The sequence below is a fragment of the Triplophysa dalaica genome, chromosome 17 (assembly GCF_015846415.1).
Source record: "Triplophysa dalaica isolate WHDGS20190420 chromosome 17, ASM1584641v1, whole genome shotgun sequence".
NCBI classification, from domain to species: Eukaryota; Metazoa; Chordata; class Actinopteri; order Cypriniformes; family Nemacheilidae; genus Triplophysa; species Triplophysa dalaica.
Genome location: NC_079558.1, coordinates 6,326,315 through 6,340,076, shown reverse-complemented (window position 1 = coordinate 6,340,076; position 13,762 = coordinate 6,326,315). Strand labels below are relative to the sequence as shown.

Genomic DNA, 13,762 nt, shown 5'->3' with positions numbered 1-13,762 from the left:
TATTATTTATTTATTGCTTTTTTTGTATCACAGTGGTCTCTAAAATAGGAAATGAAAAACAGGATATGCTGCATTACAGTTTCGATGCCCCAGGGTCGCCACAGAGCGGTGCTGTTTCGGTACGAAACGACATTCGAAACCGTACAAGCTGCCGAACAGACAAACGCTAGAGGGAGTCGCGAGAAAAGAATCGGGGTCGTATCGTGTGTGACGTCACATGCGGGATTGTTGTTCCAGATCTTGTGCGCTCAGCTCCACTTTCATCTCTCTCGGGTCACTGGCATCGGAGCGGAGATAGACTCAGGAAAATGATCGTTGTTTTGAGTCGCTTGGATGGTGTTTTTATTGTGAGAAATGGAAAAGTTGGCTGTTACGATATAAACACATTTTAGGTAAGTGATGAAAATGTTCAGAAAGATTAAATAGGGTCGATTCCGAGCACTGCGGTTTTCTTTCTCAATGTATCTCATACATTTGCGCTACAAGCTCATCGTGTGGTGTGTTATAAGATTTTAAAACTTTGTTAATCTAAGTACTATGTTTTTATACTTTTGTCTGTATTAGTAAAATAATGTGGCATTAAAGTTTACATTCAGGATTTATATACTATTTATGTTTCATTGCTGTTTATAGTAGGTTACATTGCGGTGTGTTAAAGTGTGGTTTATTCATAATGAGCAAAGATTCCCCGCAGAATACACATAACATGAAATTGTATGGTTGATGTCTTCATTCAAAGAACAGATTAAATAAAGATAAAGATAAAACAGTCTTTTTTAGAAGTCTATTTCTAGTTAAGGCTCTATAAGAGGATTATGTGCTGCAAATAGGCACAGAGAGCAGCCACTGCGTAACGTTACATTACGTACACTTAAGTCATTACCTATAATTAAACCGTTTTCTTTTTCGTTAAGCTGTGATTTGATGCCAAATGGTAACAGGGTAGAACTTGACTGTTTGTCATTTAATTCATTGTGAATATGATACAGACCTTTCCTGTTGTAACTATATATGAATGTTAATATTTTTTATAGTTGCTAAGAACTTATAAATTGTGATGTAGATTTTGAATGTCTTTGTTTTCCGTCCTCACATTCTCTCTCCTGGTGGGTGAATCATCACAACCCTTTGCAGAGTTGTAAATAGCTCCCATATCTGTGGTGATAATCAGCATTTGTTTTTATTCTTTCCCTAGGATCAGCTCGGTGTCTCCATCTATACAGCCCCTCTGTCTGCCTTCAGTACCTTTGAAGTAGGTGCAAATGCCAAACAATTAAAGCAAATCTGCTGCTCTTTACAAGAGGGTGAGAAACCAAGTTGCCATGGGAAACCAGTTAACCGAGATTGCCCCCAACACACCGTTCCTGCCTAACTTCCAGTCCCTGCACATTGTGGTCATTGGTCTGGACTCTGCTGGTAAAACCTCGCTTCTCTACAGACTGAAGCTTAAGGAATTTGTCGAAACTATCCCAACCAAGGGATTTAACACTGAGAAGATAAAAGTTCCGGTCGGCAATGGCCGTGCCATGACCTTCCAGGTGTGGGACGTAGGCGGTCAGGAAAAACTTCGGCCACTTTGGAAGTCCTACACGCGGCGCACGGACGGCATGGTTTTTGTTGTGGACTCCACAGAGGTGGAACGCATGGAGGAGGCTAAGGTGGAATTGCACAAGATCACACGGACGTCAGAGAATCAAGGAGTGCCAGTACTGGTTTTGGCTAATAAACAGGACGTTCCAGTTGCGCTGGGTGTATCTGATGTGGCAAAGGTTTTGGCTGTGCACGAACTGAGCTCCTCCACCCTACACCATGTAGAGGGATGCAGCGCAGTCGATGGGCAGGGGCTACAGATGGGTTTGGAAAAACTGTACGAAATGATCCTCAAAAGAAAGAAAATGTTGAAGAACAGCAAAAAGAAAAGATGAGCAATGGAGGCCATGGTTGTTTTACTGTGAAGCTCCTCAGTGGACCCTGTATTGTCGTCAGATTTTGCAGCGAATCCCTGAATGAAGAAAATGCTCCAGATGGCCCAGTGGTCGGGAGAAAACAGATTTGACCTTTATGTGTCACACAGTATTAAACTGCTTTCTTCCATGTCTAACAATTGCAGCGACCCTTTGTAATCAAGGAATATGTGATAGCATTGAGGCTGAAGTATCAACAGAATCAAGCCTACGTCTTTTACGTAGTTTCTTTATCCAAGAAAGAGACTTTGCAATTCATTGAATTTATGTCAGAAAAGCGTCACAGAATAACAGATTTTCTCATACGTTAAATTGTTCGTCGGTGCCGATATAATAAAGGGCCAATAAACATGTTCACACTATATTAGCTGTGAAACTGAAGTCTTAAGAACATTACTAAGGTTCACTGTTCACATTTGTAAGATCTGAGTTTTAATTTGAACATTTTTGTTTTTAAATGCTGTAAATAGTTTTTGTAATGCTGTAGAATTGATAATAAATTATAGATGGCTTTGATACAATTCGTCCTTTAGAAAGCATTTTTTTTTTTTTTTGCTGAAATGAATGATTGATGCTTGACAAAAAAAGGATTCATGGACAGTCGGAGCAAACTTTAACTCATTAATATGGGAATCGTAAACTTCTCACAGTGGCTCTACTACATTTGAGCACATCTTGGTCTTTACCTGCTGTGCTATAAAACTGATTAAAGGGGTCATATTACCGGCTAAAACAAATATTATCTTTTGTTTTAGATGTAATGCAATGTGTATACACAATTTAAGTACTTTTCACATGTTTGTATCTCCTCTTAGCCAAGCCTCTCTGAAATGAGCAGATTTTTCATCGCTGTAAAAAGCGAGGTGTGTCATGATTGACCAGCTAACCAGTTTGAAGTGATTGGTCGAATGCTGCGTGTGACTGAAATGTAATGCCCCTTACCAAATTTGTAACATCAGGTTCCAAAGCAGTTGTACTGACAGGTACGCCCACGGTACATTTGGGCGGTCTTCATCAAATCAAACCACAAACTGACGTAGATTTGTGGGGGTGTGGTTACAAGAGGCATTTCAGGCAGGTCTGGGGGAGCATTCGCTTTTAGATAGAATGAATCTTTTGTTTCCGACACTTTAATTTAAGCAATTTTACGTGTCTAAAACATTCATTCGCAACTTATAACATATGACATTTAAGGCTTTAGGTAATTAGCTCTATTTAAAGGTGCTAGACTATATTATCATATCTTATTCTACCACCACCATTATAATACAAAATAGGGTTTCAATTCCTTGTGACATAACAGAATACAGCCCCCGTTAAAGTATTAATAGAACAGGCGCTCATGATGATGTCATTGGTGTTCGTTAATGCTGAAAGAACATTGTTCGATGTAACTATGGTGTTATAGCATAATGAAGCAGAAACTAGACACGAGAGCAACAAAAATCCCATTCGACACATAAAACATTGTTACTAGACGTTTAGTAAAGTTTTCCTGTGTATGTAAATACACAGTCAAGCGCAATGGGGGTTGATAGTTTTCACATTGATAAAATAGCACGGCCGTGTTTAATGTCTTTATGTATAGTCCTCAGATAGAATTTGACAAGCTAATGCCTTAAAGATCTCCCAACCCCCCACCAGTGCGCAGACATAAATCTATTTACTCTGCTCTCAACTTCCCAGTGAAGCAGCTGCTTTGCTCTGATTGGATTAATTGGTACTCTGGGTTTAGTGAAATTCAATGTGAAGATTGAAACGCCTTTGATTTATGAGATCATTGAACATGGTAAGGCCATGTGACTCCTGGCCCTGTAACAGGGAAATATGTTGAGTGATGATATAGGCTACTGATAATTAGGTTTACTTTAAAACAATGTATTTTATATATTAAACATGTATTACATTTAAAGAGACAGTACCTACATTTCCTATTTTGTAAGATATTTATCAGCGTCCAATCTGCATCATCTGTTTTGAAATGGGACACCAAAAAGATAAATCCATAGAGAGATCGATTTTATCGATCGTTGTGGTGTACACCCTGCCTCCACCTCAGAAAACACATGCTTGTCAGGGATTCTGATCCATGACCTCTGGCTGTCAATACACTATGGGTATCAAGTGGGTGGAACTCCAAGACAAAGCCAAATGTCACGACAGACTATGTTACGATTGCATTTCACCTGACTGGTTCTCTCAATGTTATCTTAAGAATGCAGGATGAGAGGAAAGCAACCCTGCTGAGCAGGTTAATTGAGAAGAAACACTGTCCTTTAAAGCTGCAAACAAATACAGGAATCCTGCCTGTAGTCTGGAAGGGTGTAGCCAGAATAATGCTTGTCTAAATATTTCTGGATAATGAAGTGGATTGAAGACTTGCGCATTTGTAGACGAAAATAATTAGGTTAAGAGGATTTCCATAAAAAGGCAAGGCATGTAGCATCTGATTAAAAACGGATTAGTTATGTAATAAAGGGCCGTTCCAAAACATTTTAAATTGTTCATGTCCCTTAAGGTCAGCCATGTGTGAAGTCCTCATCGAGAAGGCCTGTGGAGTATTTCCGTACTCACACTTTCAGCCTCACCCAGACTATTTAAAGAATAGTTCACCAAAAAATGTAAAATAATTATCACACCCATTCTAGAACTGCATGACGTTCTTCCACCAAAGGTTTATCTTATAATTAAAGTAAATGAGGACTGTGGCGGTCACACTCCAAAAAGGGAGGAGTAACCAAACTGCTGTGACTGGATTATTGGGTTGTTGAGTAAACCAAACCCATCCAATTTGTGAAGGAAAGGTTGGGTATCAATATTCAGTATATAGTAACTAAATGGAAATCTCTATAATATAAAGTTGTATAGATTATTATATGAACTTTTTTGTCATTTTGGAGCTTGACTATCCCAGTCATGGTTTACCTACTAAAAAATACTGGGTTTGATTTCAACCAGGCATTTGGTCATCAAGGGACGAACCCAACCGCTAGGTCTTAAATTAACCTATGCTGAGTAGTTTTAACCCAATGTTGGGTCAAAATAAATGAATTCTGGGTTAATTTAACCCAACAGTGCCGCTTGGTTGGAGTGTGTATCGAAAAAGATTGGCCATAAAAATTCACCTTTTGTGTTCTGAGGAAAAAGTGACATACACTCACTTAAAGGATCATTAGGTACACCTGTTCAATTTCTCATTAACGCAATTATGGTGGTGGTGTAATGGTGTGGGGGATGTTTTCTTGGCACACTTTAGGCCCCTTAGTGCCAATTGGGCATCGTTTAAATGCCACGGCCTACCTGAGCATTGTTTCTGACCATGTCCATCCCTTTATGACCACCATGTACCCATCCTCTGATGGATACTTCCAGCAGGATAATGCACCATTTCACAAAGCTTGAATCATTTCAAATTGGTTTCTTGAACATGACAATGAATTCACTGTACTAAAATGGCCCCCACAGTCTCAACCCAATAGAGCATCTTTGGGATGTGGTGGAACGGGAGCTTTGTGCATCCCACAAATCTCCATCAACTGCAAGATGCTATCCTATCAATATGGGCCAACATTTCTAAAGAATACTTTCAGCACCTTATTGAATCAGTGCCACATAGAATTAAGACAGTTCTGAAGGCGAAAGGGGGTCAAACACAGTCTTAGTATGGTGTTCCTAATAATCCTTTAGGTGAGTGTATATGACAAGTCTTTTTTGTCCTCTTCGTCATTAAATTGGCCATTTTCTTTAGATAAATCTTTAGAAACACACTCCAGACTTCCACGAAAGTGTTTCAGTAATGCTGCAGATGGCTTCGCTGGAAATACTTGAGTTTAGCCCGCATATAAAATAAAAACTATCCTGTCAAATAGAAGAATAGTCCTGAAAAAAGAACCCATTTATTTAAAACATGTCCAAAGGGGTTTCCCTTTGACAATCCCAGACAGAAAAATCACATTGTGTTTTGTTTAAACGTATCCTCTGTCTGCTAAAATAATCTGGCTCTGTGTTGTTGACAGCCTAAAAAAAGCAGAGGGAGCCTTTGGGATTATAAAGGGATGAGAGGGAATCACAATATGGCAGGTGCATGCTTCAAAACATGTCACTTGCATCACAGAGGGGTTCCCTACAGTGTTAAACTGTACTATATGTCATGCTCAGATCTGTAAATCTAATGCCAAAAGAATCTTAACACATACAGTTGCAGCTCTTTTGTTTTGAATTATAAAACAAAAACACCAAAAGCTGCTATCCTGGGATGTAGTGCTGGCCTCAATCACAAAGACAGCAAAGGTGAAGGGGGAGCCCCTTCAGTAGAATTGCCAGCCAATCAAATGGCTCAGATGTTCTTATTTGTCACCTCAGCAACTGAGAGCCTGTAACCATGGGTGACCTCTGAGAGCTGCACAGGACCTTTTAATTGCCTTTGTGCCTGGCTATGTATTTCATGCAGGGTTGACAGAGAGGGCAGAGAGGAATTCAAGCAGTGCATTTCAGTATTGATGCCTGCTGTGTCTCTTAAGCTCTCAAAACCATCGCAGGCTATATTGTTAAATCTAATATTGTCCTGAAGCTGTAAAACCTGATGGGGCTAGATGCAATTCTACAGAAAACTGTCACTTCGCACTGGGGGATGCAACTGTGTTTATAGTTTAACCATTGACGTCAGGAGGCGGGGATCTCTCTATCCTGCACTATTTTCCAAAGGCTCATAAAACTGACAGTGGTGCTGAGATGAGAATGCGTCTTGAGGAGAGGTATCGCAGAGAACACAGCAACCAATGGGTCCCAGGGCTAGATATAGCGTGGGTCATAAATCTAGACCTCAACTCAAAAGGTTCGCTGGGGAGCCCACCGCACTGCTATTTCGGTCTTTGGAGGGGGTAGACAACACCCTGATCCAACAGTGCTTGTGTTTGTGACGCAGGCAATATATTCTTCCATTGAACATATAGACTTTAATCATGGGGTGGAGATCCATACAGAGATTGAATTAGCTCACCATGTATTTATGCTCCTGAACTTCTCAAAATTGTATTGTTTTATTTTATAAATAGTATTTTTTAAGGAAAAATTATTTAACTTTTATTTAATTTTTAATGTAATATTTTTTTATTTTAATAACTTGTTTATTTTATTTATATTGTAAATAAGTGTTTAATTTTTTATTATTTTAATAATATTTTATTCAATATTATTCCCAATTTTGAAAGTGTGAATTTCCCTCTCAGAGTTATGGGATTACGTAAACACCAAAATATTATGCCAACGGTTTCACTTAATTTAGCGCTGGGACATTGTGAGTAAAAAAATAGCAGAATATTGCTTTGATCTTAACCATTTAATAGTCTACAACTGTTATGCCTGCATTAGTTTAAAATTTAGGAAGCCATTTTAATCCTAAATATAGAAAAGATATTTGTTTATGCCGGTGGACGGCACAGGGATGTATTCATACATCCTCAGGCAGCTTTCATGTTTATATCGCCGGTTTTGTTGTCTCTGGTCTAGTGATCTCATACCAGGATTACCCCAGTATCCCATTTGGCCAGACAGCTTTTAGAGCCGGACTCCAGGGGATTAATGCAGCACAATATGATCCACTGCTATACCCAACAGCTGATTTATGTATTCCTATCTTTTGGTTGCTAAAAGGAAAGAGTGATTGATTGATTGATCATTGATCTCTCTCTCTCTCTCTCTGGATGTATTTGTGTTCGGAAAATAAGGAATTTCTCACAGATTTAATAAAACCCTGGGGTAAAATATACATATTCTTCATGTTTGTTTAAGATTTTTAAATTGATACAGCTCATGGCTCCTCTGCAACATACTGTTTAGACAATGAGTTTCCTTCACAGTTTTTTGTGGACACCCAATGCTGAGATTGAGTGTACACAATTGAGTGACACCATTTGAAAACAAATAATGACAGGAATTCTCTGGTTAAGCAGAATGTCTAAATCAGGTTGTCTTATAGAGTCCAACAGTACCAATAAAAAATAAAATGTCTTTCCTCAGACAGCAATATTGTTTTGGCCCAGATCTGGCCCACATCTGGTATCCACACTTGCCAGATCTGGGCCGATACTATGTTGCTGTGTGGGTAATTTAAACATGCATTCCAGATGACTTGGCAAACAACATAAAATGCATGTAACAAAGACAAAAAGTTTTTCAAAAGTATAAATGTAAAATATACTATTTTAACTGTTTTTAGTAAAATAAATGATGTGACCTACTGACAATATTTCTTCCAAATTCCGATTAGAAAAAATATCGAAATGTCTTTTACACTGAGAACAAATAGCCCGCCTTGTTGGCAGAGACTGTTTGCACTAGCTCCACCCACCAATATGTGATTGGAATAGAGAAAGTGTAAAAACGTCACTATTTCATAACGTGACTCCAGTGGCCTAAGGTACAAAGTCTGTAAAACTTTGGCACTGGACTGGGGTTCTAATCCACCTCTTGCTGAAATTGCACTTTTACCTTTTTCTTTCAGATTACAGATCATAAAGGCATTTTTTCAATTAAATTGATTTAAGACACAGGCAAATCAAAATATTCACATGTATTACTCACCCTCAAAGCATACTGACTGAATATGACTTTCTTCTTGAAGAATAATGCAGTCAAAGTTATAATACCACAAATCATTTCACTTCCAAGCGGTAGAAACAAATGGGAGTTCACTTTTTGAAGCTCCAAAAAGTGCATCCATTGATCAAAGAATTGCTCGACATGGCTCTTAACAAAGGTCTTCTGAAGTGAAAAGATACGTTTGTTTAAGAGAACTATACATATTGACAGCGCTATTAACGTTGATGCCTATAGCTTCCGTTATCCCTCGGCTGCACGTGAACCTGAGGCTTGTTTTTCCGGCAAATGACGGTGACGAAAGCTCCCGCGTAGAGGAGGCAGCATCCTTTTGGAACAAATTGAAAAATGACACGTTCGTCACCAGAATTTACAACACACCTCGGTCATTTGCTGGAAAAACAAGCCTCAGGTTCACTCGTAGCCGAAGGATAACGGAAGCTAGACATCAACTTTAATAGTGCTGTCAATATGGATATTATAATTTTTATAAATACAATAATTTACACTGTTATTATTGCATTATGTTCAATACACAACAATACTGAGGTGCAAATAGTAACGTTACCTGTCACTATTTACAAGTACCAATAGCATCTTACTACTATTTCTGCTTAATCCAAAGAAAATACACCAATTTTCAGTTAGTGTAAATAGCATGTCGCTAAGAAATGCTGCTATTTTCACTTTGTCTAAACAGAACCTACCACTATTTAAACTTAGTGTAAAAAAACATATATATATAGCTATTAACACTTAGTGCAAATAGCCGCTGACTTTGAATATTGTTTTCATTGACATTTATTTGCAGAAAATTGAATTTCTTAATTTTTTAGATATTGAATACTGCAAAGGAAACTAGTTGATTTACATTTTTAAACAACAAAATTCTACTGGTTTCACAGCTGTAAACTGTTTAAATTAATTGAATATTTGATTGAAAGCCTGATTTTTAATCGTAGCTTTTTGATCGCACAAATCATGTTTAAATGATGTTTAACATTTTTGTACTGCAATCTGGTTTCAGTATGTTTGAAACTACAATGCAAATCCAAATCTCTTAATCCCTCCATCAGCACCCTGTCTACCCACATACGGGGCTTTTCTCTCACCACCTCCTGTTTGTTTTCTAATAGTAAAGTGTGGGCGGGTGATCTCTCACTCCGCTGCCCGGCCTCTGGCAGATCGCATGCTGATGTTGGTGCCTTTGTTGTGGAGTAGGACTCCCCTTGAGCTCCAGCGTTTCATCCTGTAACTCATTTAGCTGGCGGCCTGCCCTCGCAGGCGTACAGTACAAGCTGCTGGCTCCACCAGTATTGCTAAACCAGCCATGGAGAAGAGTGAGTGGGGTCATTCTGTGAGATTGACACGTGTGATGTGGAGCCCACGTGAGTGTGGGAGTGTATGTGGTGAATTGAGTAACAAAAAAAAGGTCCTTTATGCTAGTACAGTATGATAGAGAACATGACTGTTATTTAACAGATCCAGACTTTCATCTTTGTGTTAAGTACCTTAACATTAGCAATCCAATAAGTGTTGGAACTGTTGCCCTGCATATGGCACCGGTGTTATGACAGACTTGAGATAAAGTCTGAATTTCTCATTCCTTTTGCCCTTTCCACAGTGCTGTAGTGGTGCCTGGAGAAGTGTGTATACTTTTAATTTATGCTCCCATTTTAAATGAGGCCCAGCAAAGGATGAACGCCTCGGTGTTATAATGTAGCAGGTTTTCACCCTGGTTTTATGCACAATTTATAGTTTTGTATCAGAAATAAGTGATGGCCACACAGATTCTGCAATCAATCCTGTCCTACAGGCTATATGAAGAGGCAACCATTATGCAGGATTTAATGTTAAAATGCTTGATCTACATATGTGCATTTTAAGACTTTTAGAGTGCAAATTATATACATTAGATCAATCTTGGCCACAGTATGACACCACGGGCACGCAAACTCCTGAGAGCTGTGGAAAGAGGAAGAAAGTGACGCGCCATCGTTTTGCACACGTTTTTGATGCAACATATGAACTACCCCTGACATTTTTTATGATAAAACATTTAGCTACTTACATTGCACTCTTTCCCAGGTAAACTGACCTCGAGCTGGGCTTCTGTCAAAAGCAACTCCCGCCTTCTTTAATTTGATTGGACAGTAATGATCAGGTCTGAGATCCGTCACAGGTATTTCTACAATATTGGCATTAGTTCATTCAGTTTGTCCTGTTATTCACAATATTTATGGCACACCTTGGAAAAACTACCGAGGGGTTATTCCGTATACCCCTGCACACCCTGTACCACACAAGTGGGTTTACACAATGCAGACTGATAAAGAAGTGGGTATACACAGTATACCTGCGTATACCCTCGACTACACCAGTGCCTTTCCAGTTCTTTGTGTAGTTGACGTCTAATAAAGGCAAAAATGCAAATGGTTTATTATAAAATCCTTATCATTATAAAATAAAATGTAAAATAAATGATTTACCCTTTTTTTCTAGTTCTGAATCATGTCCATTTTTCTTGGTACTTTCCAAAAATGGTCTATTTAAGAAATGAAGAAAGCATGTCTGACAGGGATAATTCTTTTCAGGCAGACTCCGCAGGTAAGTGTTCAGGTAACTCTTGAATCACGCGACGTGTGTGGGTTAGCTTCGAGTCCGAGGCTGAAAGCCAAGCAGGGTTCTTAACACAATTGTTGAGAGGAACCCATGCAAAGTAGATCGGGTATTCACTTCACAGCCTCTAAATGGAAAACTCAATAAAGACACTTTTGTTAATCTCTGTCGCAACCCAGTCCTTCACAAGCTTTCCGGACAATTATTTCCCTGGCTCACTCTTTTTTCTGAACTTTCTTCCAAAGCTTGAGTTCACAAAGGTGAACGGACATCATTATAGTAAATTTCACTCAGTGCTTATGGTTTTCAAAAATGCATTTTTTTGCCAAAATTCCCAATGAATATGCTCAGTTTACATGATCTGTAATTTATGTTTCCTCAAAACAAATTGCAGGGGGGTTTACAAAGAACACGCAGCCAGATATGACAACATTCATTCCATTGCCTAATGCTTTACAGCAGACTGTTGCCTGTTACCATGTTTGGGGACAAATACAACTCTTCTTCTCGGAAACAGAGCTTAAGGCAATATTTGGGCAACCACTTAACATGGCATCTGCATAAGCATCACTGACATTTGTTTGGAGAGTAGGAAATATTGCATTATACATTTCTTTGTTCTGTTTAGCACAAAATAAGATATTTTGAAGAATGTAGGAAAGCAAACAGTTCTGAGGAACTTTTGACTACAATTATCCTATTATGGTAGTCAATAACTGTTTGGTGACAAGCATTCTTCCAAATCTTTCTCTGTATTCATCAGAACAAAGACGTTTATGAAAATTTGGAAAAACTCAAATGTAGGTAAAAACTTTTATTTTGGGCTGAACTGCCTAACTTATGCCTCTGTACTTATAAGAGAATGAGTGTTGGTATTTGATCATCCTGTCTCTCCCTAGTCGTGTTTAAGAGAGGCTTGAACAATTCAAGAGAATCCTAAATTATGTGAAAATAGATGCCTGGGATATGAACTACGATTATTAAGAACAGATAAAACACAGAAAGTGTATTAGGGGAAAAGGAGATTCAGCCAGTGAATGACAAAAATTGGTCTAATGTGTTATGACCCGCATAATTCCACAGAAAACTTTGGAGATTTCCACAGAATTGACACGTCATTCATAAACATCGACACATCTTCAAACAAGGCCAGTCTCTACATGCAAGCTCACAAACAGGTAACACTAAACAAAACTTTAGCATATCAGTGTCTTACTGCTGTTAGAATTCAATTTTTTGTATTTTATGGTTAATAAAACACTTTCTTGTTATTAAATTTGACGTAAAATGCTTTTCTTGTTACATTCTATGAACTACGATTAATATTTTTCACAAAGTTCAAATAAAAACATTTGTTCTATTTATATTTATTTGCAGAAAATTAAAACTGAAGAAACAGTTTAAAATAACAGAAAAGATGCGCTGTATTTGTTCTGACCTCAAATACGGCAAAGGAAACATGTTTATATTCATGTTTTAGCACTACAACAGTAATATTTGTACATGTATTTAGGAAAAGTTCAAAATTATTTGTTAGTCCATGTGATAACCTTGTTTTTATCACAGTTGTCATGTGTCTTGTCACGCTGTCAGTCTTTCAAATTGCTGTTGGATGACTTGTGTCACTCCTGAGGTTTGTTTTTGTTGAAATTCAACAGACATTGGACTGGAATGGCCAAAATACATCTAGAAATACTGATTAAATGAAAATTTTGAATGGTCTCTTAATCTTTCCACGACTGTATGTATATAAATAAATTACAAAAAATGAAGCAGAACAGCACACTACTGAGCAGAAATACATTTTATTGACCATCATTGAGACACCCAGTTTAAGGTACTGTCTCTTAGACTTCATCCCAAATCCCACCGATGATAATTTAAAACACTTTGGAATATGTGGGTCAGAATTAATGTATGCAGCACTTGAGATGGTGCAGCACAGGACCCAGAGAGAGAAAAAAAATGATCAAAGCACGATCGAGATGCACACCATCCATATCGATGCACTTGATTTCAAAATAGCATATCCATTTGTGATTGTCCACACAGATGGATGGTCAAACACAAAGTCCCACCAATGCTGACTGAGCGAGTTGCACTCAGCATCTGGCAATTCAGTGACAGCAGTGGAGGGAAGCGAAGCTGTCAGCGCGGTGACTTTAAAGGACAATGGGGACTTTTTAAGAGATATACATGTAAACGGCTCAGATGTACAGCATAGCAGAGGAGGATTGTGAGCGACGATACAAAGCAGCAGCAATCTTGCAGTTCTGAACCCCAAGCAGGTTCATACACTTTACTGCATTGCAGAGGAAAAAAGGGTGTTGGGGGGGGGTGTTTTGGGTTGACAGTTTAAACACACACACAAACTCTCAAAAGGCACTTTGGCTCAAAATTGGCACACTCCTTTCTTCTCACCCACTGGAAAAGATTTTCAGATCCTCAATTATTTAAAGAGTCAGGGTTGGTTTTTGAACGCATTAGCCCAAAAAAGGTTTTAATAATTAAAGATCAAAATTAGAAAAGAACTTTATTTACACATTCACCCGCATTGACATGCATTCATTAACATGCAAATG

General features: G+C 38.4%; 1 protein-coding gene across 1 annotated transcript; it reads left to right on the top strand.

Annotated features, from left to right (window-relative positions):
* Positions 1–240: 240 nt before the first annotated feature.
* arl4d (ADP-ribosylation factor-like 4D) lies at positions 241–2,497 on the top strand. The gene is made up of 2 exons (XM_056771360.1): positions 241–392; positions 1,196–2,497. The coding sequence occupies exon 2, from the start codon at positions 1,323–1,325 to the stop codon at positions 1,923–1,925; it is 603 nt and encodes a 200-aa protein (XP_056627338.1). The 5' UTR covers positions 241–392; positions 1,196–1,322; the 3' UTR covers positions 1,926–2,497.
* Positions 2,498–13,762: the final 11,265 nt, after the last annotated feature.